This window comes from Pezoporus flaviventris, unplaced genomic scaffold, assembly GCF_033815535.1.
Source record: "Pezoporus flaviventris isolate CSIRO_AGI_PZ_B2104156 unplaced genomic scaffold, CSIRO_AGI_Pfla_v1 ptg000002l, whole genome shotgun sequence".
Lineage (NCBI taxonomy): Eukaryota > Metazoa > Chordata > Aves > Psittaciformes > Psittacidae > Pezoporus > Pezoporus flaviventris.
Window position 1 is genome coordinate 81,643,318 of NW_026892550.1, and position 15,875 is coordinate 81,659,192.

A 15,875-nucleotide genomic window follows, 5' to 3' on the forward strand; every position below is an offset into this window, starting at 1 on the left:
GAAAAGGAGTACAGCCTATGGGAGAGATTAAGAGCAGGAGATGGAAAAATCATGTTCCTGAGACCACTAGAATGGGTACTTGTGCTCAAAGTTTGTTTCATTTCCAGCAGCACTCACTGCGTCAGATGATACCAGGTTAGCAGGTCTTCCTGCTATTATAAGAAAATAGCTCTGCCAGAATAGGTTCATTTCCATAGCAGCAAAGAATGATGGTGAACCGATTTACCAGGAAAAATAGAGAAAATTGGTTGTTATTTGAGATAGTAAGATACCTTTTTTGAGATTTGGGGAGGGGGGGTGTGTGTGGAGTAGTAGAGGAATATGCAAGAAGCAGCTGGAATTGGTACCGTGCTGTTGGTAGGACACCACAAGTAGTCCTACAGGCACAGTATTTTTCAGGTTGCAACTGATAATTCTTTAGGAGGAAATGGCTTGACTTCTGATACTGAAACATCAATAACCAGCTTGCCTGGCTGGAATAACTTTCTATATGATGCTCTGTAACCTTTTCTTGAAGGAGGAGGAGGCAGGGTCTCTTTTTGCTGAGCTCCCAAGACTAGCAGAAACACATGCTGTAACATTTGATCAGAGTTGTGAAATCTGGGGCATAAGAAACTACATTATTCAAAACAGGATTTGGGGTTTTGATCTGCAGCCACTATGATGAAGATATGACTAGAGATGTGGAGTCTCTTGCTTAATTGGGGCACAGAACAGCTGACTCAGGACAAATAACTTCCTTTTTAATCACTTAAGACTCCCCTAGTTTGTAATCTATAAACTCTGTTAGTAACTATTTGTCATCCCTCTCTCTGCCTTGTCCTTGGTCACTTAAAATCTAGAGCCCTGCCTTACTCTGGTAAGACCTTGCTCATTTAAGCTGAGTGGCAACTCTTAACTCTTTCACAGGCCATGCTACTCTTGCATCTTAATTTGTTGAAGGGCATTGTACAGTTATCCACAGAGCTAAATCTGTTTTCCAAGTTCTTAAGAAGAAAAGCTGAATATACAATTTCTCTTCTTCTGAAATTAAATAAGCCTGATTAAAGGATAGCTGCTCATAAGCACAGCCGAACTGAATCGGGCTAAATACTGCCTACTGCAGCATCCTGTCTGCAGGTGTAGCCAGAACAAGTTGAAGATGAGTAATTTGAGCATTGCAATGGTGTGTTCTTTATTCTGACAGCAGTTTAAGGTCTTTTGTTTAACAGTCAGTTTAACAGTTAACTCTTTCTTGTTCAATTACCTTGTGAATCTGCCACATTCCAAAGGAATGATTTTTCATACCCACACATCTTATGAAGAGTTGCTATGTGCTGCTTTTTGTGCATGTCTGCCGCTAGTTTTTATAGCGGAGGAGACGGCAACTAGTCTATTTCCAGCCATACTTTCCAAGCTGCTTTAGATTTGGCAAACTTTGGCATAGCTCTCTGCTGTCATGTCAAATAAAGTCATAGGCTGCTTAATTGCCAGCTGTATAAATTATTCCTAGGTCATTGATTATCCTAGGCAGTCTTCTGTAAATCTTTTTTTTTAAGGTACAGTGGAAGGCAAGGATTTTTTTTTTGTGGGATTGAATGCAAAAAGTTCATAGAATGGGTCTCTTGCTTTACTGTTTTTCTTGTTTCTCATTCTGCTTGCTTTTGAATGATACTGAGCTCAATATGAGAGCTTGGAATTATAATAGATGGAAAAGCTGAGCAGCAAAGAGTTTCGAACTTGTTGTTCATTAACTATGTTTTTATGTTTTCCCTCTAAAACATGGACTTCTTTTTTCCACTAAGTCCCTTTGGAACTTTTCATGAAGGCTTTACTGTGACAGAATGGATGAACTGTGCAATAAAAGCTCAAGTTGTGGGTCAACATGTTGTGATACAAAGACAAAATGCTAAGATAAGGTGTTTTCCATTTACTGGGTTCAGTCCAGTGGCACAGACAGTCTCACTGCTGACTAGGAAAGATGTCTGTGGGTTTGGTCTAAAAGCACTGCTCCATAGCTGATGGATACTGAAAACTATGTGGACAGTACTGGTGTCTTGCTGTAGTTCTGACAGAAAGCTAATGATTTTGCTGCTGAGGAAGTAGACACACAGGAATAGAAACTGCTTAGTCCTTCAAGAAACTCCGTTCCATACAGCTGATCATGGTGACTTGAGCCTGTTTATGCTATATCTGACACTGGGAGGATATTATGTTCTTTTCCTGGAGCCTTTTTTTTTTTTTGGTGTAGCATGGCATTCTCTCTCCTGGCTTTCAGAGATGGCCTCTGTATTTTCAGGTCTGTAAAAGGGTATATAAAGTGGCCCCTTCCACATCTGCTCCTTGTGTTTAGACACTGATGCAGCTGGAGATTAGTAACTAATTAATGCTTCATGGGCCACTGAAAAGTATGCGGAGACAAACTGTCACTGCATGTGCCTAGATAGCAGCATGGACTTGAATTAGTTATAACCACAAAAGAGGGAGTGGGTTAAAGGTATACTTGCTTATTAATCGCAAGGGTCAAATTAATCTGAAGACAGAGACTAGCAAGTTTCTAGCACTTGTCAATGTGTGGTAATACCTCTGCTGCAAGTCCCTGCACTGACAGAACAAAACTCTTCAGGAGACTGTTGTAGCTTGTTGCTTCCTCCCTTCTGCAGCAGTGATCTGACCAACAAAACACTTGCTCCTCTTCGCAATAGCAGAAAAACATGCCCAAGTCTCTACCCTAGCCTGTGATAGCAAATTTTATTTCCTTAACAATTAGCTTCTATGTAAAGCAAAGTCTAAACTCACTAAAAACACAAGAGGCTGGAAAATTTCTGGAATACTCAAAACTGAATCAAGGGAGATCATGCTTTGTCGTTTCCTCTCTGCAGATAGCAGATGCAATTACAGCACAGGAATGCTGGGGCAGGTGTAAGGCACAAAATCAGACTCTACAACTCAGAGTTATACATCAGGTGTGTTTATTACAGCACTGGGTGCAAGGGGGGATTGCTCTTCCTAACTTGCACACCGAGTGATTAAGCAAGCAGATAGTTATTATGCACAAACATGCATATTCATTAGATTCCTGAGAGTTCTGTAGGGATATTATAATTTGTTTAGGTACTTATCATCATAAGTCTCCTCCCTTTTGGTGCTTGTGCACTGCTCTCTGATGGTCGTGGGCAGGGGTCTTCAACATCAAGTAAGCAGTCTTCCTCAGGATGCACTTTTCACCTTTGGCACAGTTGGATGCTCCAGTAATCACAAATTAGCTGAAACCAACTGTATCTGCAAGTTCCTGATAGCTGGCGAAGATTTAGGACAGTGTAACCTTCATACAAAATTAATTGCAAGCAGAACAGGATGGGCAGACAAGGAGTATCCCAAGCTGGCAGATGTTTGGGAGTCACTGTCTCCAAATTAACTGATAATTAGAAGGCTGGTAAGAAATAATTCACTCTTTAGAAGGATGGAAAATAATTCACTCTTGTTAGTAAGACTACTAAATTCTGTTATCACACCACAGGCTTACAACACAAATATTATTCTCTATCTCAGACGCAAGTTAAGTTAAAAGTATTTTAACCCTATGTTTTCCAGGCACTTGCTTTTCTTATATCAGGTGAAGCTAGAAAGTGTGCTGCTTGAGCAACTTATAGCAGCCTATGATGGCAGTAAGCCTGCTGCTGTGGTTGCTGTGAGGCAACAATGATCTGCTGGAAAGGGACATTAAGGCATACGGCTGCATCTCCACTGCAGAAGAGAAGGTACTTTATTTCCCTGTAACTGACATCACCCAAGTTTCTCTCCTTTTACCTTTGCTAAAGTCTCTGCAGCTGAAAAGATCTATTGTCTCTAAAACAAATGCACAGTCTCTGGCTTCTAACTTGTTTTGAATTTTTTGCTATTATATGACTACTGTGATCATCTAGTCTGACTTCCTGCCTGCCACGGTCTATAAACATCCTGTAAATAACTTCAGGTCTGATAGATGTGATTAAATTGGAATGTTGTTAGAAAATTCCTATGAAGTAGAGAATATGTCAAGATGGGCTGTATGCCACAGCCTGAAGTGTGTACTGCTCCTGCTGCAGTAGATTGACAACCTGACTGCAGTCTGGATGCCTGGAGGCGGAGTACCTTCCACATAGCTCCTTGTCTGACTGCAACTATGATAATATCCTGTGACTGACCTTTTGAATTTGAACTGAATTTGAACTTAGGGGAGAATGAAAGAGAGTACTTATTACAGACACCTTCCTGTCCATCCCACTGTATTATAACTGTTTGGTGACAATTGTTGCTACCCTTTTCAGACCTCTTTCTATTGAAGGGTTGTTGTAGGAAATACAATTTGATGAAATGGCTGTTTCTAGGGCATATGTTATTCAAACATCTTGCGAAGGTCTAAAGTAGCCCAAAGCTATGTCATCACTTCCTTTATTGACTACAAAGAAAATCAGTTGGGAAAGGATATCCATCAAGTGTGTATCTGAGCCCTGAACCTAAATTACACAATTATCCTTCCTCTCTGCAGGCAGTGCTGATCTACACTGTTGTCCTGCTGGCCTGGAAGAGCGTAGAGCAATCACAGGCATTTTGAGTCACTTGTTAGAGTTCAAAAGCAAGAAATCTTGATTAACACACACCTCATTAAAACTCCAGCAGATGTATGGGTTGCAGTAGCACTGACTTTTTTTTTTTTACCATAGAAAGCAACATCCAGTGACATCCTTTTAGTCAAAGCACAAGCAGACAGTATTTAGGGAGCAGCACAAGAGAGCAAACATCTACTTTTGGCTTCTAAGAAGTTGCCCAACTTCTCTGCTTGTTAAATAAGACAGTTGCCAAACAAAATAATTCCTCTGTTTCTACTTTATCAGACTTTAGATTTGCTGGGAGCGATTCACAGTTTTAACTGCAGCTATTCTACTGATGAAAAGCAGTATTTATATACTTTTGTAGATATGATAAACCAAACATACAAATCTCCTACCAGTTTATTAGTTTTTAGCAGTTCATAAATAGGAAACATCATTAAGAAAACGTTCCTGAAATATAATTCAGTGGTGTCCTCTAAAGAGCTTTTAGTCTGTTATACTGGGATTACTGAACTAAGACTCTAAAGCTGTGTATTGTGTTATCAAGACCTTCCGATGTTAAATGGATTGTCTTACGTTAACAGCTTAAAGGTATCATGTTGTGAACTTTTGTCCACAAATACAGCCACAAGGAGAATCTAAATTTCTCTAAAATTGGTCAGGATTTTTATTTATGACAAAAGCTGCTTTTCACAAATCCCAAACACTCAGGTTTATTAAACTTCTTCAACTGTTATTACTAAATGATAAGAGAACATACATTTTGCTAAAACTGAGAATTTCACTACAAGAGCAGAGCAAAAAATACAGATAAAGAATGATATAACTGTAGTGGACAATAAGGGAAGCAAACACATGCATGTTCAAAGATTACTTTTCATAGTGCCTGTGTTATCTTCTCCTATCTTGTAATGCATATTCCACTTATATTGTGGTTTAATACACATGAAATATTACAAATTGCTTGAAATAATGATATATGGTCCTGTCCCTGGAGGATCTGATGGTGGTGCCTATGTTACTCTCCCAAAAAAGGATAGTCCTTGTGATTTTTGCATCTAGAAAAAGAAAGTATGATTAAAACATTTCAGGACTAAGATGAAAAAGCTTTTCCCCCTGACAGAAACTCTTCAGAACTAAAACTGTGAGCTACAGCAAAAACACTAATGTGGGTTTGCTTAATTTACACGGAGCAGTGGAAATTAATGCTCTGCAGCCTTCACATATACCAGTGACCTTGTTCTCAAAAGGCACTGTATCTTTTGCTTAGCTGAAATTGCCAAACTTGTCTGCAACATGAAACCACTCTCTTGTTAACTCCTAGATCTGCAGTATGCTATTAGGTAAGTGGGTAACCTGTGAAAACAGAATGAATTGCAGATCTTGGTAAGTCTGTATCTAACAGCTGTATTATCTAGATGCTGCTTTAATAATGTTGGCATAAATACATAGGCACAGCTTTTCACTTCAAAAAAACTTAAAACTCTCATTCTTAAAAAGTTTATTTACAGTGACTGTCTCTTATATGAAGTAGCCAAAGAAAACAGAGGAGGCAGGGGTGGAAGGCTGCCTATTTATTTTGGAGTTCCCTGCTGATTTTGATTTTCAGACAGCAGTTTAGTATGCATCTGTTACAAGATGTCTTAACACACAATGTCCCTGCAAAAATCTAGTGCTACCAACCTGCACAAGACAGGCAGTGCTCTAATATACCCTAGTGTTGGATTCCGACACATAGGGATGTGACTGGATATTGGCTACAGTTCCTTCTCTTTTAAAGTGGGGCTTTCAAATGCTGTCTGTTAAAAGGATATCCAGTAACAATCTAATCTTGATAAAACATGAAGGAGGAGGTACTCACTCATTTAAAGTACAAATGCGATACTGCTTCTTGAAAGCCAGTAAGGTTCCCATCTCCTCTTCAGCCAATTCAAAGTCAAACACCTGAATAAAGTTCCAAACCAGCTGAGTTACTTCAGTTTGCAAGAAGAGAAGTTGCAAAAACACCAAAAACAGAAGTAGCAAATTGCTGTATTTGTTGGAGTCCAAGGAACTGTGCCAGAAGATGCATTATTGTGGTGAGCAATGAGTGAATGCCATAAAGTTACAGTGCTGGTGGGGTCTAATTGCATCATATTTGTATCACAAGAGGGAAAAGTTAATCTCTGTCAATGTATTCTAGTGAAGGAGACATGGCTCCTTACTTCTAAAGTAATGCTTTGCATTCATAAAGTGACCTACAGTATCTGTCGGATGGAAGACTACTAGCTCCAGCTATGAAGGGAGTACTTTGTCCCACTGGCAGAGTGGATTTTTTTTCTGTGTAAAGTTTGACACCATTGATAATCTCATAAGGTACCCTCTTACCTTAAAATTTTCTTCAATGCGGTGTGGAGTGACAGATTTGGGAATTACACTCACATTTCTTTGAATCTGGAGGCGGATAAGCACCTGCAGAAGCAGATAGGGAATTACAGTGGACAAGCTCTGCCTGTCTTCTGAAAGCCAAAGCCCGTAAATGGCTACACAGTTAAACAGATCAGTTCTGCTAATTATCAAAGATGGTTCACAGAGAAAAAGCAGTGTAGTAAACCTTCCCCAGTTACTACCTGAGCTCATTTAATCGTTATCTGTCTCTTGAGATGACAGCATGGGAGTGCATTGAACAAGAGTTCAGGATCAGTCAGGGATGCTGCACATAGAGGTGGCTAGTGTGCTATTTAAAGCCCAAAGGCATTGGTAATCTTCTGTCCATCTTTAAAACTTGGCTTAGAGGTAGTATTTTTTTTTTTTAAAGCATTACAATGTGTGTGGGACACAGCTGGAACTCAGCTTTCCGTAATACCTCTGTAAATAGCTACTTTAGCACAAGTCATAAAAACACCCATTGCCAGGGAAAATACTATGAGTGGTATTAACCTGAGCTGGGGTTTTGTTGTACTTGAGTGCAATTTCCTTAATTTGGGGATCATCAAAAAGGGAAATATCCTCAGGCTTGGACCTGTGAAAATAAAAAGCAGATTTAAGCAGTTGAATGGTCCACTGTTTCTCCCTCAGGCACTGTAGTGTAAAAATACCATTTAAATAATAAGCAGGCATAATCTCATGCACTTTGATTCACTATATTCTTTTTGCTCCTGTCCCTGCCTTTGTTCTTTCCCTTTCATTGCCATTTGGCATGAGAAGAGGCCTGTAGCTTCTAGTGTAACAGGTCACTGTAATACATTTCAGTCCAGCCTGGGATGAGGCTGGAAATTTCTTTGGTCCAGATCCCAAAAATTTCATCTTGAGAATGGGCAGCTGTCGTGTCCTTCACAAGCACAGCTGCTCTGGTAAACATCCTGTCCCAGCCATGAAGTCTTAAGTAAAAGCAAAATCTCTTCAAGTCATCCTTTCAAAAACCTAATCCATTCATCTCAGCAGGACTGCAAAGCTGCTGTTCTCATAAGCATTTGCTGCTTTGCTTTGGGGGTGTTTTAGTTCAGAAGTTCTCTCACATGTTTAATAAGCTCACCCAAGCTCAGTTTAGAATTATCTTTGCTACTTTCACCAACCAACTGATCCTTTTTCTCCTAAATATGAAACTCCAGTAACAGCACAGGTACGAGTTAGCAAACTGAATATCACAGTAAGTGTGAGAGATTTCTCTGCATGTGTGTAATTTTTAAAGAATAAGTAAATCTCCTGCTAACTACATCAGTTTTACCCTGTGAGGGTTTATCCACATCCTAATATTGGTTTACTACATTGGCTTCAATCTATGTCTGAGATAGAAGTTTCACAAAGCATTCTTACCATGGCCAGTTGGGTGCCCCAAGGGGACAATATGCAGTGACAGAGATGCCCTTGGACTGGCAAAACTTGATCAGCTCTTCCTGAGGAAGATAGGGGTGGCTCTCAATCTACAGAAGCAGAAGGTACTTCAATGTGTAACATCAGTATGGTGACCTAACAAACCCCATACCAGCTTTGTAATAGGTTGTTTTTTCTGCAGCTATGAGGTTTTTAAGAGTCAGTGTTTCAGATCGTTTCCCCTTTTTCCCAACCCTGCCTCCAACAATCTTTACATGTTAGTTTCTTTTTCCAGCTGCCTGCCTCGTTTTTCATGACTTCTCACAGTCCCTATACCAATGGGCTTCAAGGACCAGCTGTGCACATCCAGCTGAAGCACCCAACTCTCATGTCACCTAGTCCTACCTATTTACTCCAGCAGCGTAGCCTGGCTCTGATCCTATCTTTTCCCTTGGGGACTGTACAAAGGGAGAAGGGTAAGCCCTGTCACATTCTCCATTGCAGAGCTCAGTTCTCAGCCTGCATTAGCTCAGTGCTGCAGCCAGAAGAAAGGTGAAGGCTGCACTTTCAACCCAGGAGTGCCACAGGCTTGTGTGCCTGCAGCTTCCTACGCAAGGAAGGGCACAGAACGTTCTGCATCTTTCATTGCTTTATCATTTAGCCAAATACAGGTGTATTCCCATGCAGATATGAAAAAGCACAGCCTTAACATAAAAGGTCATTTACTGTTAGTGATGTTCCGTGCTAGGGCACAGAATGTTCTGCATCTTCATTACTTTCTCATTTAGCAAATACGGGGGTATTCCCATGCAGACACAAAAAAGCACAGCCTTAACATAGAAGGTCATTTACTGCTAGTGCTGTCCCATCAAATGCAGCACCCCAGACAGATGTGATATCAGGACTGATGAGTTTGAGAGCAATTTACCTGATTATTTGCAGGTTTGTGTCTTAAGCCGGGTTTGCTCAGAAGCTGATCTATCTGTTTGCAGTTGAAGTTGGAGACTCCAATCGCCTTCACCATTCCTGCATCCACCAGCTCTTCCATAGCCTAGAAACACTACAGAATCAGACTTGCTACTGAATTAAGATTTTAATTTGTTTATGGAAAAAGTGCCTGTGCAAAGACTTCAGTGGTAAAAATCATCATGGCTGGCATCCTCTTCTGATGTGATGTTAGTACAGGACATTGACTGGTGGGACCCTGGTCTAAGACAGCCTCTCACATCATGTATCATCATTCAAATAAACTACAGCATTATTCAAGATTAACAATTACTACACTGTTATTAACTCACGGATACTGAAAAATTATCCCCAGGTAGACCTCCTGCTCCTAAATAAAAGAGGTTTTTCGCTAGGGTAATTCCTCAGCTAACAAAATAATTATCCCCTAACAAAAGGCTTGTCATATGGGACAGAGCGGCTTGACAAGGAGCTGTTCTGGAGGAGCTAGAGCAGGATACCTGCTCATTAATGGTGATTAATTTCCCAAGGGAGATGTACCATTTAGCAGTGGCAGTAGAGCATATGCAGTGCTGTGTTGCACCACCTCCACCTATTTTCTTTCACACTAACAAACAATAAAACAGCTGGACAGCCATAATTAGATTGACACCTCCAGCAGAAAAGAAACAGGAGAAAATCATCTACTACCAGCCTTTAGAGCAAAAGAAACACCTCTTCCAAAGCAAAATTCATGTTTATTTGCAGTTGCTATCATAAGCAGCAGCCTGAAATGTCCTCTTTTTCCTTCAAATGAGCCACAGAAATGAGCCTTGTTCTTCACATGGCAGAAGGAAAAGCACATCAGCAAATTCCTCTGACTCTGGTGAGTCTCTTGTCTTCTTGCAGCCTGGCCATGCTGAGCACACAGTGAGGGGAGAGGGCAAAGGAAGCCCAGACCGTCAGCCAAGCAGAAATTTGAGCTTGCACCCAAGTTTTGTATCCCTGTGCTCCTGCCTGCTCATGTTGCAACGCACACAGCTTTAGAGATGGGCTTTGGGCAAGTTTCAGTACTTTCTAGAGGGGGGAGATTTGGATGTCCTGGCTACATTGACACAGCCACATTGGCTTTCCTGTGGTCTGGACAGCTGAGGTGCAACTGGGGATGAGTGTGGCTACAGCTAAAGCCACCAGTGAATACCCAGAGAGTGGTGTGGGGACTGAAGTGACAGAATATGTCAGCTAAAGCCGCTGCAGGGTACACACACAGTCAAAGGTTTCCTCATGCCATGCCCACCCAGCCAGTTTAGTAAGCAGTAGACATAAAAATACCTCAGTTTTGGCAAAGTAACACAAGAAGGAGCCCAAGGACACAGATAAATCATCAATCTGGAATACTTCACATCAGAAACTTGCTGAGAACAATTCCTGAAGTGGAAACCTTAACTTTTTCACTGTTATTTCAAATTAACAAGGATTTTTTGGCCCGTCAATGAACGTACCTCCCATGTATCCAGAAAATCTGTATCGCTGGGAATGATCATGCCATTTCCATCTGCAGGAAACAGCTCCTCTCCTGCCTGTCATCACAAAAGAAAAGGGAGTTTAAGGTAGGCTGGATTGTAACAGTTAAAGGAGTCTCTTAGAAACGATACAAGTGCGTGGAGCTGGAGGTGCTGGACATCCTGCCTTACGTTTGTGCTGCGGGAGAGAGAGGTGACCAAAACCAGTCATCTGTAGGAACAGAGAAAATCTGCCCCTTGAGAGCCTGCCCTGCAGGCAGAGGAAGGGCAGACACTTGTATGTGCCTCAGTCAGGCTGGGGGAAGGCCAGGGATGTGACACCATGGGGAAACGAGGATTTATTTAACCTGGGGGTAGAGGGAGAAGAGAAAAACAGGAGCTAAGTAATGCACAACTGTTTGATCCTGGATAAGCAAATGGCAGTCCAATCCCAGGCTTTAAGCGGAATGTGACCTGGATGGTAATTGGATCCATGATTTAGAAGTCTCAATACCTTGAATCCCATGGGCCAGTGCATCAGGTAGAGATCCAAATAATCCATTTGGAGGGCAGCAATTGTCTTCTGGCATGCCTCCTTCACCAGGGATCTCTCATGGAAGGTGGACCACAGCTGCGGGGGTAACACAAAGCTTGGGAGCTGCTCTCCTAACCTCACAACCACAGAGCATCCCTAGCAGGGAAACACACAGTGCAGACACAGAGGGAGCTCACGATATGGCACATCTTCTTGCCTTGAGGAAATGCCACTTTTGTGCACCTTATTTAACTGTCCATTAAGTAAAATAAGGATGAGATACTCTAAAATTCCAACGATTCACACAACAATTAAACACAGCAAAGAAAATAAAGCAAAACTGGTGAAAATTGACCTGCCAGCTTCCAGCAGATAGAAGTTACTTTATTTTTCCTACTATTGTTGTGGGGAAAAAACAAAACACAACATAACATACAGGAGCTAACAGGCTGAGGCCGGCAACACAGCGGGAGTGACCACGAATACAATAGCCCTGCTTCCTGTCTCAGAGGCAACTGAGAGCACGGCCTCAGTTCCTGTCTCCATCGCTGACAATGGATATGGACTACAAAAAATCCCTCTCAAATCCAGCCCTTTTTGTTCTTTAGGAGTTGACCTCTTCCTTCCCTCCATCCATAAAACGCTTTGCCCTGAGTTAATTCACAGACCAGTCACATCCCCTGGCACTTTGCAGGTTGGGACCTTGCCTCTCCTCCTGGGAGCTGGCCTCATGTTAGACAGGTTACCCAAGGACCTACCTTACTGACAATAAAGAGGTCTTCTCGCCTCACAACCCCCTCCTTGATTTTTTCCCGTACTGCATCCCCAATCTCACTCTCGTTCTGGTAGAGGTAAGCACAATCAAAGTGGCAGTACCCAACATCGATGGCAAACTTCACTGCATCTCTGGCTGTTCCCTGGAGAGACTGAAACGAGAACAGAAACTGGTAATTTGGCAAACATCAGGAAAAGAAGTTTGCTGCTCTGCAAATCTGGAGACTTTAAGCTCCCAAATAATGAGGTGTTCCAGTCTGGATCTTGCTTTCATTTAGTTTTCTGGAATATAAATGGCCATGGGAGTCACCAATGAGTTGTCTGAGCTGATTGGCCTTTTCTAAGGATTGAACATTCACATTCGGACACCAGACTATCTCAAAAGGAGTTTTAATTCGCCTAATTTCAGTGTGAGATCCTGGCAACATGAGGAAATGAATCAGCTCTGGAGAGGTTGCTGGCCCTGCACACAAACAGCCTGGTTCTTGTTGACACAGGACAGGGAGGTGAGAGGACGACGCCAAAACACTACAGACAGTGCCACCTCCTGGGTGAAATACAGAGCCTGGTATTTAATAGCAAAGGGATCGGTTGAGATCCTTGGCTTGGAGACACTGAGGAGTTGTTTGATGACTGGATGCTGACTCTGGAAAACGACACTTCAAGCAGAAACACGGCTCAAAACCGTGACCACCTCCTACATTTAACCTCATTGCATCCCCACCCATCATCTTCTTTTTAATGACTTCACTTCTCCAAACATTTCCGATGAAGGGCTCTTGGTTGGTTCACCTAAATTTAAAATAACATGGAAACTGCAGCGGTTTTTTCCACACAACCAAGTAGCCGGTGTAAAGTCTTACAAGCTTTCCTTTCTGCAGCCCCTTTCCCCATCCCAACCCTCTCCTATGTACGAATGCTGCAGCCCCTGGGGAAGCAGGCTAATGGGGACACCTGCCAAACGCCAGGCTTTATAGGTTACCTTATCCTTGTGTGCTGCTGCAATGTGGGAAAGCTGCCATGTAGGAGCAGTCAGCATTGCTTTTGGGTGAAGGAGGAATTGTTGGAGAACAAAGGCAACAATAAACCCTGTTTGTCTGTAATGTGGGCTGTCCTTCAGAAAAGATAATCCATTGTGGTGCTCACTGAACAGGACTCCCAAGTCAGCGTGACTGGGTAAAGGAGAAGCCCCATTGCCACACCGAAACACAAGAAGTTGCTGTGGGAACCTTGAGATCAAGTAGCTATGATGAAGTAATCACAGTGGGTTTGGGCTATGTTTTCATTGCTTTAACACAAGAGATTTTTGTGGTGGCAGGGATCATGTGTCCAAAGTTTTCCTTCTGTTTAGTCCTAACCAGTTCCTGTTAGCGTCTCAATAGGCTCCTTCAGGGAGCTCATCCATCACAATGTCCATGCAAGGAACGCTTTGGGTTTTTAGAGCCTACTTAGTTATTGCTGGCTTCTTAGTGTATTTTGTCATCAGACCAATCATGACTGAAAGGGTTAAACAAACTTATCCCCATTTGTACCTAAGGTATATGATGATCAGCAGCAGCTGACCCCAAAGTATAGCAAGAATAATTTAACGTACTTTTACGCTAACTGGACAGTGTTTCATAGGGTTGGCAGCCTGCAATTCAGCATACTCATTTCCAGTCCCAAATCCAGGGGATAATTCACTATTTTTCTTCCTTAAGAAACTCACTTTCTTAAAATTTTCAGCTCATTTCCAGGCTCTTTTTACATTTATAATTCAGTATATACTGAAACCTTCTCCCTTCCCAAAACCCATTAGATAACATTTGCAGGTAAAGAACTAGCCAAACTATTTTCCTGCTGTGTGCTGCATACTCTGCTGCCATACAAATAAATAATCCTCAGTCTTTAGGGAGTTCTTGTAAATCCCCATTTCTAAATCCACTCATTGCCACCTGAGTTCCTATACCTACACATGCTCGTCAAAGCTGACACCTACATGACGTGCTGGGATGTTAACACCCAGAGCCAAAAGCAAAGATAAAAACATGAAGAAAAATAAGCAAGGCAGAAGCAGTAACTTTTGTAATATACATTTTTTTGCCCATAGCTAAGATAAACCTTCTTCCCCTGCTCACTCCCTGCCCACTTAACAAGCTTCTTGAAGGACAGGCGTAAATATCCATGTTACCTGAAGTATTCCAAACAGCAAGAAACACCTCACAGAGGATTTGCTGCCTTGCCCTGATCTGAAGAGGAGATTGCTGAAGAAGTCTACTGTGCTTCTCAGTCTGGTGTTACCTGTGTGACCAGAGGCACGGGGACAAGGAGAGGTCCCCAGCTCCAGTATATACCTGCCAGGTCCCCAGTCCCAGGATGGGCATCCTCGCACGGGTGGGCAGCTCCAGGTAGGTGGCCATGTGCGGTCCCTTCCCAGTCACTGTGGTCAAGGAGAGGCTGCAAGCCCTTGCCAAACACTTTACATAGGCTTTGCCCCTCCCTCCTGCCTGCTGAGTGGCTGCAGACAAGGGAAATAGGCAGAAGTGGTACAATAGGCAAGAGAATGCATGGATTTTGCCTTTATCTCACCCTTTGAAGAATTTAGGAACTGACTGTGGGTTCTTCACATGCGTTTGTTGAGTGCATGGTGCCAGTTACACGTATTGCATTGACCAAGGTTGCAGCTTTTTGCATACCACACAGCCCCTGCTTTTCTGCAAATAAAGTGGTATTTGGGGAGTTTGCACATACCCCAAGAGCTATTTCTCATCTCACGTGTTTGCTCAGTTTTCCCAGAGAAGCTGTGGCTGCCCCATCCCTGGCAGTGTTCAAGGCAGGGTTGGACGGGGCTTGCTCTAGTGGAAGGTGTCCCTGCCCATGGCAGGGGGTTGGAACTGGGTGAGCTTTAAGATCCCTTCCAATCTAAACCTGAATGATTCTGTATTTGCTTCTCTCTATTTTTTCTATGTGTTTCTTGAAGGTGGGGAATATTTGAATCTGAGGAGAAGTGTGCCAGAGATGAAGCAGAGAATGTGTATTGTTATGCTACTGCTCCTTCCCTTAAGGCATAGTAATCCCAAAACAAACAAAAAACGGAAAGGAAGAGTACCCAGGACCTACAATAATCCCTCCACACACCACACACACTCTTGGTTTTATCTGGTTTTCAAAGCTCTTGCTACCGGTGCAAGTGGTTTGAGCACAGTGGCTCAAACACAGGACAACTAATCCCAGCTCCTTTCTATTGCGGTAGCTCTGCATTGGTAGACAGCCCCTGGGTGGGGTGGACTCTGTACTGCGAGAGGTCTCCATGTTATGACTGTGTACCAGCACACTGACACTGATTGCTGTGCACTCAGTTGGAAGTTATCCTTGGGCAGTTTATCCAGGGTGTGGTGAACTTCACTGTGGGCACAGAGGTAGCCAAGGACCCCTCATTGCAGTGGTGTTGGACAAAATGACTTCTGAAGGTCCCTCCGAACCCAAACCATTCTATGTATCTCTGACTTTTTGCAAAAGCAGCTCAGGTCAGGCAGTTTTTAAATCTGTAAGTGATGCAGTTTGCACACCCTCCTGTGGCCCGTCTGGATCTGGAAGCAACGTAAGCTTCCACATAACAGCAAACCTGACAATAAACCCCATGGGTCTCCAGCACGAGGGCAAAGTGCACAGGGAAGGTTTAGCCTCATTTCCTTGGCTGTTGGAGCTAAACATCAGCAGTAGCTCTAGCCTGAACGCTTAATCTGAGCATGTGGCCTGTAGTATCCCACCTGC

At 42.6% G+C, this 15,875-nt stretch overlaps 2 protein-coding genes and 1 long non-coding RNA gene across 3 annotated transcripts in view; 2 read left to right on the forward strand and 1 right to left on the reverse strand.

The window, feature by feature from the left end:
- The window catches only part of LOC133264792 (aldo-keto reductase family 1 member B1-like), a 134,430-nt gene that overhangs the window by 12,656 nt on the left and 105,899 nt on the right, over positions 1 to 15,875 (forward strand). The gene's annotated exons all lie outside the window — the stretch shown is intronic.
- Positions 2,247 to 3,994, forward strand: LOC133264769 (uncharacterized). Its single transcript, XR_009741764.1, has 2 exons — positions 2,247 to 2,899; positions 3,596 to 3,994. It is a non-coding gene; the product is annotated as an uncharacterized LOC133264769 (long non-coding RNA).
- LOC133264795 (aldo-keto reductase family 1 member B1-like) lies at positions 5,473 to 14,615 on the reverse strand. The gene is made up of 10 exons (XM_061444762.1): positions 14,456 to 14,615; positions 12,107 to 12,274; positions 11,328 to 11,444; positions 10,814 to 10,891; positions 9,295 to 9,417; positions 8,370 to 8,476; positions 7,494 to 7,575; positions 6,942 to 7,025; positions 6,436 to 6,518; positions 5,473 to 5,632 (listed from the first exon to the last, which is right to left on the reverse strand). The coding sequence occupies exons 1-10, from the start codon at positions 14,519 to 14,521 to the stop codon at positions 5,593 to 5,595; spliced, it is 948 nt and encodes a 315-aa protein (XP_061300746.1). The 5' UTR covers positions 14,522 to 14,615; the 3' UTR covers positions 5,473 to 5,592.